The 15,323-nt window shown below is 30.9% G+C and overlaps 2 protein-coding genes across 4 annotated transcripts in view; one reads left to right on the plus strand and one right to left on the minus strand.

The window, feature by feature from the left end:
- Positions 1-15,323, minus strand: part of LOC118186365 (uncharacterized) — a 205,373-nt gene that overhangs the window by 152,733 nt on the left and 37,317 nt on the right. For 2 of the 3 annotated variants that reach the window (XM_035356443.2, XM_035356444.2), the window contains exon 3: positions 12,106-12,213. The exons of the other annotated variant lie outside the window; for it this stretch is intronic. In XM_035356443.2, coding sequence (XP_035212334.1) covers positions 12,106-12,213 — 108 coding nt within the window. The remainder of the gene's footprint in view (positions 1-12,105; positions 12,214-15,323) is intronic. 3 annotated transcript variants of the gene reach the window in all.
- LOC118185644 (uncharacterized) overlaps positions 1-15,323 on the plus strand; it is a 390,931-nt gene that overhangs the window by 134,832 nt on the left and 240,776 nt on the right. The window lies entirely within an intron of this gene.

Here is a 15,323-nt window from a genome sequence, read left to right on the forward strand (position 1 = left end):
AAGAGTCAATCAGGGCTTGAGATCTAAATTAACATAAGATCAATTCCATAGCATGCCCGAATATGACTCAAATGGCTTTAAAATATGTGCTACTGAAATATAAACGAACATACACTGCTTGAACACCTCTAAAAAACCTCTAAAACAAGAAATACTTATTTTAATCATTTTCAAAAAGCAAAAACGTGATTATTGTCCACAATTTTTCTGGAATAAAAACGAGAATTAAAGTATTAAGAGCTTCAATGCCCATTCGCACGACACACATTTTCGTCTTCGAATTGTAAATGCATTTAAATTTTCCCTCCCGATATTTTGACTGACTAAGGGGAGAGATGCGGAGTTCTTTCTATAGAACACTGGTTCCTATCCACGTTACAAAAGGGAGAAAATCGTTAACCAAATTGTGTTGCAAAAGTTTCGGTATATAATGCAAAATATGAAAAGTATATTTTTGGAAATAATATGTTTTATATCACATTTCTATAGATGGGTTAAGTTCTTACACTGACCTAAAAGGACTTCATAATTTGTTTTATTTAAAGCAGAGGTATGGCGTGCCTAAAATGTTTCGAATGTAAATACTGAAAAGCCTCAAATCTCGAATATGTAGAATCCATCGTGTGAGAATATGAAGGACGAAGAGGAAAGAATATTATAGTTATTAGCCAAAATAAAGCTGTAAATATGCATTTAATAAATGGCAAATTTAATAATACTATCTATAAACATGTGCCTATATTATTAACAAGTTATAAATAAAATTTAATACTAATGTACAAAATTAAAACTCTTAAATCTTGAAATTCATTTTCTTAACATTAATTAACGAAATAAATGAGTAACAACTAATATTTTACATTTTTGCAGACTTTTTTAAATCAAAACAGGTGTAAAGCAGAGAGGATTATTTCAGGAATTAGCATAGATAATGATACTTTTAATTCAGGTCCACTGAAATTTTAATGCGGTGTCTTCTTTTTAAACTCTTCCTTTTAACGTCAATAAGAGTAATCATTCCAGAGTTTTAAGCTTTCCAGAATTATTTGGAGTTTACGGTATTTTAGTATAAGATTGAAAAGATTCGTAAGAAGAAAAAAGCGCAAAGATTCGTACTTTCGAATATCGTATCTTTCGCATTATTCATAGGCTTTGAGGACAATATTAATTTAAAGTAAATGACAGAGAGGAAAACTGTTACGCGATAAAATTGTATGTCTCCATCTAATACTAAATTTTTAAAAACTTTTCTTCGATACTATATTCGTAAAAAAACTAGTTTCCTGTAATGTATGCTAGTTTTATTTTAGATCACGAAATGGAATCACGGAATAGTGTAATCGTATTATAGTTTACTGCTGCTTTCAACGTAACTTAAATACAATGCATTATCGTAATGTAAGAATGTGTGCTTTTATTACGAAATACAAGTTTATTTTACATTGTATTAGATCACACAAGGAATGTTAACTCACACGTTTGTAAGAAAATCGTTAAAGTGTTCACAGTATAGTATATGGTTGAACTTTTGCAGATTAATAAGGATTAAAATAACTCAAGTTTTAACAGCGCTTTTTATGAGTGAAAAGAAGGAAATTTCTAAGTAATAAACAAATATCGTTTCATGTGAAAATAATTAAAACATTTTATGATTTTAATGCACTTGATGCAAAGGAGTGACACATCAGTCATAGGGCGGGAATTTTTTTCTTACTATTGCAGCTGAAACGTATATTTAAAAAAAAAAAAAAAAAAAAAAACTGAAAGTATTAACAGAATTTTTTTCCTCAAATGTCTAGATGCTTGCTGATTAAACACTGATCAGGGAGAAATTAACTATTGTAAAATAAAGGAAGTAACACTTAGAACTCAGGGCATTTAAAATGAAACAAATGAAATTAATTCATCAGATTCCTAATAACATGGAATTACTTGCATTAAAAATAAACCCACTTCAGAGTTTCATTAAACGTCTTCAGCTATAGTACCAACCATTAAAAATTTTAATCAAAAAGTAATTTATTTTGAAGGAATATGCAATCGGTTTTACTATTTTATACAAACACTAAGACAATAGGCATTGAATTAATTAAGCTTAGGAACCCGTTTCCTTGCATGATAATCTTTAGATGATAATAGACAATCATTTACGTTGACGATAATTAGGTAATACACCCTTTTTAACAATTTTAAAGTAAATTGAATTTTTACCACTCGCTGTTGCTCTATAATCTTTATAACACTTTTAAATTAAGAATTTTAGATTTTAACATGAACATTTACAGTTCACGCTTTAAAACTATAAATTTCATCAGTTCTAACACAAAGGTTCTGTAAAATACTGGAAAACTATCATTCATTTCCAGTTTATAATATGCATTTCAAAAATCTGTACTCTATGGTAACGTATCGTATCTGAGTAAACGTACATACGGAACATTTCAATAAAACGGAACTACGGCACAGATGAGAAAGTCTAGTACATGATACACAAATTAATAGTTTAAACTTCTTCTTTAAATTTCTTTATATTTAATAAAATCTGAAACATATAGGTACACTTACAATCTTGGATACAAAACCATTGTTATATCTAACTAATACATTTTGAAAGTATATAGATAACAAAATATAGAAATTATGGATATAACAGATATATTTTTCCAGATTTGTATTTAAATCAGTCCCAGCGGAATTGAAATTTTACAATTTTTGTAAACAGAAGCTAGGAATTCTCTTGGTTTGATATGATAAAGAACGGAAGGTATTTGTTATACAAAACCACAAATAATATATTAAAGCTTTGCTGCTTATTCAATAATTTATAGTTTTCGAACGCATGAAAGTTTAAAATAGTACGCTGATATACTTCTTAAGCAAAATCTCTACATTTTAGTTTTAAACATGCTTTAAGAATAAAATAATAAGAATACTTAAGAATAAATAATACGTAAGAATAAACTTCATGCCGGCAATATTAAATGTATACTTTTCTTACGAGTTATATATATCGGGGAATAATTCCTTTAAGGAAAGAGTTCTGCATTTATCCGTCGGCCTTTATTCAGACCGACGAACAAATGCAGAACTCATTTTACAGTTTATGAAATAGGAATAATATTTGTTTTAAATAACTCGATTTGAAGCTTTGTTGTTGTTGTAAGTTTCTTCTTGCATTTTACCAAATTTTGAATAAATGTTTCACTGATATTCCTTTCTGTTATTAAAAATTTGTAATTACTGTCAAGTCCCGTTTTCCACCGAGAGCAGAATAAACGTACAAGGGGTTAAACGGACATCGTCTTAAAAGAAATTAAGTTTGTTTATTGCAGATGGCAAAATAACTATCATATATAACCAAAATAAAAGAAAACTGTCCACAGAAATTGCAAAAAAGGAAAGAAGTAGAAAACTGTTCTTTAAAATCATTTATAACTTAGTTTCTTCATTTCTAGCGATGCTTGCTTTTCTATTATTTAAAATGTGTTTTCTTTAGCTTGAATACTGATTTAATTTGCTTAACTAAATGAACTTATTCTACAAATTAAACTGCTTGAAAATGCAGTTAAATTGTTAATAACACTTTTACCTAAATTATAATACGAGTTATTTCTCTTTCCTGTGTTTTCAAATGCTTTCGGATTAACGTAATTTGAGTTATCTGTTTGCGTCAAGTCTGGTATTGTTTCGGTAAATCGGGAATTTATTGCCTGATATTATATGGTTAAAATTGTTTAATGCATCAAAATGAACATGCGCTTTATACTTTTCATAAGCATTCTTAAGGAAAATAAAAGTTATTTTTATTACAATGTCAACGCAGCTCTTAAGAATTAACTTATGCAATTTTCTACTCTTCACAAATAATAAGATCTTCTAAATGTAGTAATACGATACGTAAAATATTATACGTAAAATACGTAGTAATACGATACGTAAAATTATACGTAGTAATATTATACGTAAAATACGTAGTAATACGATACGTAAAATTCTAAATGTAGTAATACGATACGTACGTCTAATGAAGTAGTAATACGATACGGAAGTGAAACATACTTTTATTTTTTAAGTAGCAGAGCTCTCTAAGAAAGTGTTTGCATGCCTATAAGTAGTATAAAATTTAGTTCACGAGGTGACGTTTATTTTTACATTAGATAGCTTGGCGTATCAACTAATCCTAAGTCGTTTATCTTCACTAGCAATTTATAATTTTAGATATTAATCTTAATGTTATTCTCAAGAACTGCACACCAAAGATGCTGTCTTTATTGGTTTTCAGAAAGCTACTGAAAAGAATGGATCTTTAACATCATTTTGTTTCAGAAGTAGAAACGAATTACTCGATTTATTTTATTCAAAACGAAAAACTGCTCACTAGAAAAGCTATCTAAATTTTAAAGATGGAAGAATTGAGAATGAATAAATACAAATATTTTCAATTAATTTCAAAACTATAACTGCTACTTCAAAAGCTTTAGTTTGTTTTCTCTAGAACTCGGTGATTTTTTAAAAATAATATTTGAATTTATTTCTAAACCATTAAAAGACCTTTATGTTTGGATGCTGAAGTTTGGATAACTGTTAACTCACGTTACTGAGAAAAGCGCACTATTCTTGGCCATTTTGTAACATAATTTCAGCTATTGCGTATTCAAATTATAATCCAATGATTCTCTCTGCTTGAGTTCGTTTCCTATTCCAGTGTATATTGTTCTGCGGATCAAAATATATTTCCATTACCTTGCAGTATTCCACAATGTTGTGAAAGAGCTTTTGGCATTAAACTAATCCCCGGAAAACCATTGTAATCCATTGGAAATATTGGAATACAAAGTCAGTTTTGAAGATGTTTTTGATCCGAATTTTCCTGAGAATTTGTCTTTTTGTTGCAGGGTAGGCGCATTTCTTCAGTTTCCAATAAGATATACTGCACTGTTCTATAAATAACGAAGCTTTTCTTTGTCTTCTTGCTGCGTTTGTTTTCATTTTTAAGCATCTTTTCAGATATCTCTAACTCAAATTCCAATCATCTCTATCATTATTATATCTTCTAGTTAAGTCTCACGATGAAGTGATATTTTGTTACTTTTCCTTTACTTTGAAATAATGAAAAAGGAGACAGAGCTAGTAACAAGATTCAAATAATATACTATGACTTTTGCTTACAAAAATTCTTTTATTTATATTCCCGTCTTATCTCTGGTTGATCACGGGTGGATTCAAAAATACAAAACTGTATGAATGTCAATTTGATTATTTTTATTCATTTAATGAATTTTAATAGCAATGTGATACTGTTTACCAAGCAAATCAGTATCTTTCTAAAAATGTATTACCATACTGTTATCTATTTTTAGAAAAACATTGCAGTTTTATAAAGTATGCTGTATTTTTTTTTTTTTTTAGATAAAAGTTTGACAATTATGTTACATTTTCTAACAACATATTTTTAGTTCTTAGGAATTCTTGTTCTTCTTTCTTCTGAATTTCTATCAAAATGTTAGGTTAGAAACGATTAAATTAACAAATGCTTAGTTATTAGAAGCATAAGACTGATTCCCATTTCATGTGGACTCTGAGGTTCGAAGACTTTCCCCTGCACTTTCTTCTGAATTGTTAGCAGTTTGTTAAGTGAATATTAAAATTAAATTTCGTAATTTGAGTAATTTTAGGTATACAGTTAATTAGATAGCTCAGTCGATGTTGTTAAAGTCTTTAGACCAATTGTTATAATTGTACGTAAGCTAGCGGTTCTTCAGTTTGCGCCGTTTGTTTATTTTTCGTTGTATAGCACAAGTTTTAGCAGCTAAACTTTAGTTTTTACTTAAAATAAAAGGTACTTTTCTTCTTGTTATAACCTAAACTTGCAGTCACACTTGTGTAGCCTAAACTAGGACGTTATGCTAATCAAAATTTTAATTTAAAACTATTAAACCAGATATGGGATTTCAGGTTGACAGCTTAAATACTTGTTTATTATGATTTGGATCTGGAATACTTTCCAAAACAAACTTTGAAATTACAGGAAAAAAAAATGTTGCATTATCTTTTAATATGCACTGATGGAAGTTAAAACTAATATAGGGATGCGAATGATATCTAAACTGGCCTTCATGAAATGAAAACTAGCAAAGGAGCTCAAACCCAGGTTAAATACCGATACACGAGTAATACTCTTCACCAGAGGCAGTCTGAGGAGCCGCTAACCTATCGGTCGATCCGGCGAGCCGAAGCAAAGGCACGTAGACAGGTACGACTCGTAAATCGCATTCCACGTCTCCGCAATTGAATTAGCTTAAGCATATTTCAATTCTAGTTTAACTTTGGTCAAATGCAAAAACAGAAGTGTGTGATGTTTCACGAATTTGCTTCGCAGATATCTTAGGAAGTTAACGGGTAGTAGGAGTAGAAGAAAAACGGTAACCCCTTTCATCTGTATACGACAAATTCGTTTTGTTATGAATCCAAACCCAAAGCAAACTTTCTCAATTTGCATTTGCATATAACGGATTATGACAAAGCCCACTTGGGCTATTTGTCTGATGGGAGGGATGCGTTCATGGAATATTTTCCAAGGGAAAATACCTCGTAATTATATTACACGTGAAAAAACACGAAAAAACAATGTAGCCAGTTCGTTCGCTGAATTTAAAACTGAGGATAAAATATCAGTGTTCAGCGAGTTTAACTCGGTCACTTGGTGGGCCAAGACTTCTAAGTCATGAAAGCTGTAGAGCGACAATATGGAACAGAAAATCTTTTTTCTCTTTATAGTGTGAAAATGTCAATGAATATTTTTACGGATATAGTTTAAATTCTGTTTGTCAAATTTTTTATACTCATCTGTTTGTCCAAAATTGAAGTTTGTAATTAACTTATCGATGTAGTATGAAAGAAAAAAATCTGAAAGACTATTTATCACTTGTTTAACTATTACATCTCAAAAGCTTATTAAAACTTAATCACTGGAAGCATAACTTTTTATGCTACTGAGAAACAATGAATTTTGCATGTAAGATGTTGTTTTTGAACGTTAACATCTAATTACATACTTCTCTTAGTTATTTCTACCTTTGACAATTTGCGCTCCTTCTCCCAGGTGTCAATTCAATGTGGTAACGAATTATCGTCAACAACATTTTAGTTTGGGTTTCGCTTGTAGAATCATTAGTTTGAACTTGGAACCAGGAACATAAAAAATCAACGGTGCGTTCTCCCAGATTCGAACGTTTGACTTTCCGAAGTTAGCCAGACTCGCCACCAGTTACACCACGAAGCTGTACGGTAAGGAAGAAGAAAATACCTTACAACGTAACTTGAGGTAAAATTATCGATTGACAGAATAGTGGTTCCACTTAATGTCTTGATTATGGAAGTTTCGGAGCACAGGTAACTAATTCTAGTTTTCATGAAAATGGAATTATTTATGTTTACGGAAGTTCGAAGTGCTTTAACTAACTAGCTATTCAATTTGCAAATTTAGCACAAAGTGACAGTACCCTGCTTGTTCCCAGAGTTCTCCTTCTTTTTTTTGAGCAAATAAACAAGTCCATTCTCTCATAATGAGAAATAATTGCGGATAGTCAGCACTGATAACAAGTAAAATATATTATCTTTATCATGAATAGTGTAAAAACGTTGGAAAAGAATATTAAACGGAAAATCTATTACGACATTTTTAGCTCTAAATTCAGCTTGCATTTCAAGCCTTCAACTAAAGATACGTTCTTGTAAAGCTTGTGATGCAGTGAAGTTGGAAACTAAAGCAGAATGAACTGTATGCTAAGAGATATCAGCTATAAACAGAAAAAGAATAATTTCTTGTTTTTACTTGTTTTTATGCAATAGTTCAAAGCCCACAAAGGTTATTTTCATTAGGGATGTCTTCCTAAAGCACTTTCTCACAGAAATTAGTTAGCATTCTACATATGGGGAAATTACGAAAACGCTCATTCGAGGAGACCTAAACCCCTGTCGAGTTACCACTGTTCAGAAATTCTAATTGCCTCAGCCGCTAGCAGGCGATGAATTTCTTGCAGTGCATTAATTGAATTAGTCAGTACACTCTGAAATGACAATCATCTACTTACGAAAAGATATACTTTTCTTAAGGGCGGGTACTAGCCATTTTCGCCTTTCACCATTACTAAAGCCACAGATGGTCATTTTACTATGGAGGAACCTAATAGGCGCCCACCGTTTCCGTTATGAAGGGACAGACAATTTACATCTATGCCCCTCTCCGGGATTCAAAGGCCCTTGGGTACGGTAGTCAGAGTCATTAACCACTTCCCCATTTGGGCAGCAAAAATTGAGTACTATTTTTATGTGCATGTAATATATAAAATAGGGGACGAAGTTCCCAAAATGTTGCATTATGAGTAGAACACTTCAAGAATAATGCACCCGAACGTTACTGCATATTTCAATTTACATATAGAAAAAAACCTGGATATGTAGAGTTTGAGTTTCGTACTCAAATTTTTACAGGATGCAGACATAGAAGTTGTGGAAGTAATGAACTGTAAAACGCATGGCTCCTTGTCATACCTTCCTTACGATGCAGTCTTTTGTTTGATCCGGTTAGCCAATGTTAAGAAAGAATATTTTTACTCATCAGATAAATGTAGGATAATGCAAAAACAAAGCCAGTGGCGTAGCTAGGGTGGGGAAAGGGGGGACATCTGTCCCCGGGCGCAGCATCCAAGGGGCGCCAAATTGATGTGATGAAATTGCAGACTGAAATGTTTTCCATTCTTTGCACAAAGAGGCGCAAAATCTTCAGTTGTCCCCGGGTGCTGAAAATCCAAGCTACGCCTCTGAACAAAGCTTTTCATTATGAAAGTGATGCAGAAAGGTTTGTATGCAGCATTCGAAAATACAGTAAATTAGAAATCCATTGATAAACATCAATTACCAAGGCTAAATTCAGAAACATGTGATTTGAAAGGAAGGCACCGTTCATTATGAAATTTTAAGTTATTTACAGCCTGAATGATAAATTTCATAAACTGCGTTGCCATAAGCTCAGGCAAAGCTAAGTAACTTTCAATGTATTAGCTAGCAAATAAGGACTACATTTAAATTTCCACAAGCCCTTTTGGTAGCTGAATGACTTTTATTAAGCAGCTATTTCATTGGAAAGTTCCTATTTGTAGGTAACAAAATGCTGCCGGAATTCTTGCCCTTTCTATTTCAACTCCTTCGCAGCTGGATGAGATGCAGTCCCATACAGTAAAATGCAATTATATATTTCTTCATTGCATTGATAAACTTATATGGACTTATGAATTGTAGTCCTGTTATGGCTGAGATCTCATCGATCTTGTCATAATGAAGTTAGTTATATCTGTAAAATAGTATCTTTCATTTTGATAATTGCTACATATGCATTTATATTTATCCGGCGATAAACCAAGAACATTACGCAATCGTCTATAAATAATTCAGAATTGTGGGTTATTTCTCATTCTGTCTGCATCTGGTTAAATTAGTTAATCTTTAACTCGGGCCTACGATAGAAGGACCTCGTTATCTTACGTATTTTAAAATGATGTTATTTTAAAAACAAAGCTGATTTATTTCGTTTGGGTTAAGGGAAAAGCATTAAAATTTATTCGCTTTTAATTATTAAGGAGTATATAGTTCTGCTTTTAAAAAGCTGCTATCAATTATTTTATCCCTCTGCGTGAATATAAAAGTTAAAATAGAATTTTATATCTTGAATGTCCACTAAGTTGAATTACTTTCACATAACTTATTATCGCAGCAGCACCTGAATTCAAAATTAATTCATTAAAGTCTATAAAATCAATGAGCAATGAATTATTTTGTTATATGCTGAAAACTAATTGCTATGAGCTTCACAGAAATCGCTTTATTCTTTATTTTTATGTTCTTTAATGGGATGCATGATTTGAAAGGTTTACGTGCATCTAGCTACTTAAAAGCGATGGTAACGTACCCTGATTTTTAGCACTTAAGGAGCTTAGGTCTTAATTATAAAAGCGTCAGCAGGCCTCCAGTATTATTTACGTTTCGTATTTGCCAGCTGTAATGAGCAAGCGCTGTGAGCTTTACAAAGCTCAGAGAGAAAGCATGTTGCAATCGATTAAACAGCCCTGAAATGCATCAGTTTCTGCGCACATCCTTCGCTTTTAATGCATTCGGTAAATATAACAGCCATAACTTATGTCGCAAGTTTAGAAAATCTTGGAGCATTGCCGATAATCATCATTGCGAAATATGAGTCTTAGAAAAGAAGATTTAAAATTCTTATGCTCTACATGTCTTAACAAAGAGCAAGTAGGTTTTTGCGAAATATAGCAACTGTGATAGAGTACGAAGACTTAGAAACTGATGATACTTCAAATAAATATATGCGAGCTATTTCTTATTTTTTTTTATATCAATCGCTGAACAACCGTGCGAAAGAAGGCAAAATCCGTTCTTCTTTCAGAGTTCCGTTACCAATTTGATAAACAGAAACGCACGAGATGAATCTTGAAGTATGAAATTAAGTAGGTTTAAAATTTTACAGTTTTTTACAAAAAAAAGTTGTGAAATATTTAAGCTATTTTTTTTACCTTCGTAAACAAGGTTTAGTTATTAAGGCTGAGAAAAATTATACCTATAAGAATATTATATGTTGTTGACTTTTGTAAGTGGGAATAGATGTTTCACAAAATTGAAAGTTTTAACCTTGCTGAGAAAATGTAAATTAATATTAAGTAATACAAAGTTTACATCTCACACTAAATATTTCAGTTTCTAAAGTGGCGGCTGTTTTAAACAAATGCACAATTTTTTGAAGTTATTTTTGTTAAAGAATTTCAGAATTTAGAATGTACTTTGATAACTTATTTTTTAAAATAAAACAACAACAATAACTATTATTTTTGTTAAGAACTTAAAACCTTAAATTGTTCATTGAGGTAAAGTTATTTTATCACTATGTAGCTGTTATTTTTGTAGCAATTACTGATAAACTGAAATTAAGTTACCAGCATACAGCATGTGTTCGCCATCTTCCGTCACTTCTTAAATTAAATTGAAAATCCCTTGTCATCTATTACACTCTATCTTTTCTTTGCAGTGACGATTCTTTTGAACGGATGTCAAGTTAGTTTGTCTCTATGCCACAGGATTTAAAAGTATGAATCTAAATCTCAGTGGAATACTTATGCCATTTTATAGCTTCTAAAACAATTAAAAAAATTTTGGGGTTTCAACCAGTTAATTATCTTAAGTGAAAAGGAATGTAATCATTGTGAGATAAAGATTTTAAAAATTGTTGCAGTTTATGTTTCTTTCTGCTTTATTATTGATCGGAGCTTTTTTAAACTTTTTGTGACCTCAAATATACATAATAATCTCGTTGAATAAAATGGCAAGACATAACAAAGATCCAGGTAGTTATTTAATTACATACATAAGTCATAAAATTTCTAAATTCCAATCATCTTCTAATCTTCTTAAAGTATTACTGCTTCAGGCATTTTTCTTTATGACAGATGACAAGGAAGGACTGCACTCCATTACATATAAATTAGTTTCATTCAGGAGTTATTAACGCTTGTATTGCTTAAGAAGAATTTTTTCCCTTGTTGCTTGATAAATTATTTTAAAGAATTACTGATCTTATAACATTCGAAAATTATTTTGTTCCCAATTATAAAGTATGACTGAAATGTTGGATGTGCACAGGAATTACTCTCTTTATGTAATCAATTAGGCTGCAGAAATCATATGCATTTAACTGAAACTTTAGAATGTTATTTTCTAATCTTAGTTTGTTTAACATTACTTAAGTTTATTAGTTTATTAGTTTTAGTGTATAGGTATGAAGTTATTTCTATAAAAATAGCAAAAATGAATATTTAAACTTAAATGGTAATATATTATCTTTCTTACAATGTGTCATGTTATTTTAAAGAAGCGCATACAAGAGACCGGTGGCTGGCTATTCAGTTGCTTGAAAGAGGATATAATGTATGCAAGATGGAATAAGTTATTTCTACAAACTATTAGACGACATAGGAAGGAGGTTTGGGGAATAGGTAGGGATGGGAGAGAGAGGAGGGATGACGTAAGCATCCATACCTCAGGTCTGCCTCGGGTCGTCCACTGCGGTTGTTTAATTGATTGTCGCCGTTTGATGTGGTACTACCGTTCCCTGCCTCTGGCACCGATTCCAGTTTGGCACAGGAACTGAAAGGAATTATCACTGTGTTAGCTTTTCAGTTCCAGGAAGCAAAAATCTTATGATCAAAAAGCGCTATATTTTGTAAAAGTAAAAACATGATATACAAAATCCTATCGCAAAAAATTTGATGCTTCATAAAAATTCGTTAAACTGATATACATGGAATTAATTATCAGTAGTTGATTTTTGAACGAATAAAAATTGAATAACAAAACATTTTAAGCTAAGTTTAAATTAAAGAGTGTAAATAAAAATATTAGTTTTCTACAATGAAGTTCTGAAAAATGTTTTACTCACTATTTAATTTATTTAAACTGCCACGGATAATTATTTAAATGCTAAAAGGTTTTCTCCCAAATAATTTGATTTATTTACCCAAAATTCTGGATTTAAATCGGAATGAACGTTGTTCAAAAACTATCTGCCACTACATTAAATAAAATTATATGCTACAAAAAATGTAAGTAAAATCAAATTAGATATTCGGAATTCTCCAAAAAGAGCTGAGGGATATGGGAGTGAAAGGAAGGAAAATATTGTTACGCTGGGATATTTTTTGCGATTATAGCTGCAATTTAAATCAGCGGTCGCCAACCTGTGGTCCACGGACCACTGGTGGTCTGTGATAACTTTTTCCTGGTCCGCAGAAAAATTGGACATTATTTATATTTTTATGAAGATTCAGTTTAAAAATTGACGACTAACAAAACCTATAATGGAATACTTTTTTTTTTTTACATTTTAGCTAAACTTTTAGCAAAATACCTTCTGAATTCAGCGACTTTTTAGCTACTTTTGCAGATGTAGTATCTAGCGACATTTGAAAGTGAGAGTTGTTGCTGTAACCAATATTAGCGCGAATTGGAATTCTCGTTCCTTTTGAATTACAAACATATGCTATTAATTAATAACATATGCTATTGTAGTAGTTAATAACACAGCTTTTCTCCATGTCAATAGGCGACTTAATGGGCTTTTTAATGAGAACCATCTGCATTCTTGTTTATAATTCCATCACTGGAAGTTTCCGTTTTTGTTTTGTTTAACTGTTGATCGATGGCGCCATTGCTGAGTAAGCGAAGATTATCATGTTTACAATAATTAAAAATTGAGGGCATAACACTATCAGTTTATTGATATTGCTTTGCGTTTGCCGATTTGCTTTTGCTTTTCGTGAAGTTCCTTTTCAGTGATATGGAAATGTGAAACTTTCTATACAAGAAGGTAAGATTTTTGTACTTTTCATGTAATTTTTCAATGTGAACGAAATAGGTGTAGTTTGCTGATTATTATTGTATAAATGAATTTACCTTTTTTTAAAATTCATATTAGTGATCCGCCAAATATAAAATTACATATGTAGTAGTCTGTGAAGTTCTGAGGGTTGACGACCGCTGATTTAAATCGATAATTTGAAGTTAAGTTACTACTTCTTTTCAACTTTACATATATATAACTAAAACGTTGAATAATAATTCCATAAACTATGCTATACATTCATAAGTTCCAATAATTTACAAATTAATTCTATAAATTTTTAAGTAAAAGTACTAATTTTTTAGTGTGAAGAAATTGCAAAATCGTAAATCATGCCTATTATTCATAATTTTTTAGCTTAAAAAAAACTTTGTTTAAATGGAGATGGATATGAAGGACCATGTATAATCAAATTATTTAAGTGTACGTTTACAACCGGAATGCCGACATTCTGTAAAAAGCTTGCTACTTGAGATATGGCAGACTATATCTGTGTAAAGCTGTGTTTTGAATTTAAAAAAAACTATATTACGTATAGTTTTAAAAAGACGAAAAACTGAAAAAACTGTATTGAACAGTAATCATAAAGGGAAAAATGCAAGAGTAAGTACTAAAACAACGATATATGGAAACCAAACAGATTCTTCTCTATTGCTTCGGAAAGTATCTGTATCTCCAAATACAGATATATATTTCACAAAAATCAGTGCCCTTTTTTTATCTCTTCGAATCATCCTGTACTAAAAAAATTTAAATAAGGTGCGATAGTTAGTACTGTTTTATACTTGGGATTTTATATAAATTATTAGTCAATAATTCACCTAATTATATCTCTTTTTTTGTATTTTGATAGTCTTCAGAGTATAAGAGTCCTGGAAATCAAAAGAAATGTTATATGTCAATGAATTTAAAGTATCTGAGACTGATAAATTTCTTGATTTAATTAATAAAATTTTATATCCATCTAAAGAGAAAAATTCTTCTCATTACTGCATACTACACAAAAGTGTAGCACACAAACTTGACTGCACACAATAGCACACAAACTTGATTGCAATAAAAGACTCATCCTTTTAATTAACGTAGAAAAGTATCAAATTTTAGAAATATTTCAATAAATGATTAAAAATTATAAATATTCGGAATAAAAATTTCTGGCCAAATCTCATAACTTGAAATGAAAAATAATTACTTCACTAAAACTTACTTTTCTATAAAATTATCGTAGATAATTAAGCTGTGTATCGAAGGAGATAATATTGTCCTTCCGAAGAAAAGTACTTTTATTATGCAATTCAAAAATGTTTCGAAACGCACGATATTAACATTTTTAAATAAAGAATAAATATTTTCATTCGAAAAGGGAAACCGCTCCCGTTAATAGCGGAAGAAGACTGCGGAGGAAGAGGGGAAAATGGAACGTACTCGTTCTTTATTTTATTTTTAAAGTTAATCCTCTGGTAATAACAAAAACCCACCAACACAAAAATCAGTTGCGGAAATTTAAATACCTCTGCAGCTACATCAAAGATTTAAAACCTAAAAATGCAAAAAAAAAAAAAATAAAAAAAAAAAAAATAAAAATAAATATTCACCTCCCGTTTGTGAGCCATGTGGCTGAACTCGGAAAACGTTATAGAACGCTGAAGTTAAATAGAAATACATCGTGACTGTTGATATAGAATTGGCTTAGTAAATGATTGCAACAAAGATGACCTATTTGTTATCACAAATGAAGAGAAAAATATATGCAGTTTGGTTCCGGTAACACAGAGCAAATTGTGTTAAAGGGTTTATAATTTTTGCAGGTTTCTGCAAATGGGAAGTTATAAATAAGAAAAGCGGAGAAAAATTATTA

Source organism: Stegodyphus dumicola, chromosome X1, assembly GCF_044657685.1.
Source record: "Stegodyphus dumicola isolate Sdum_Otavi_A_Nest chromosome X1, ASM4465768v1".
Taxonomy (NCBI): domain Eukaryota; kingdom Metazoa; phylum Arthropoda; class Arachnida; order Araneae; family Eresidae; genus Stegodyphus; species Stegodyphus dumicola.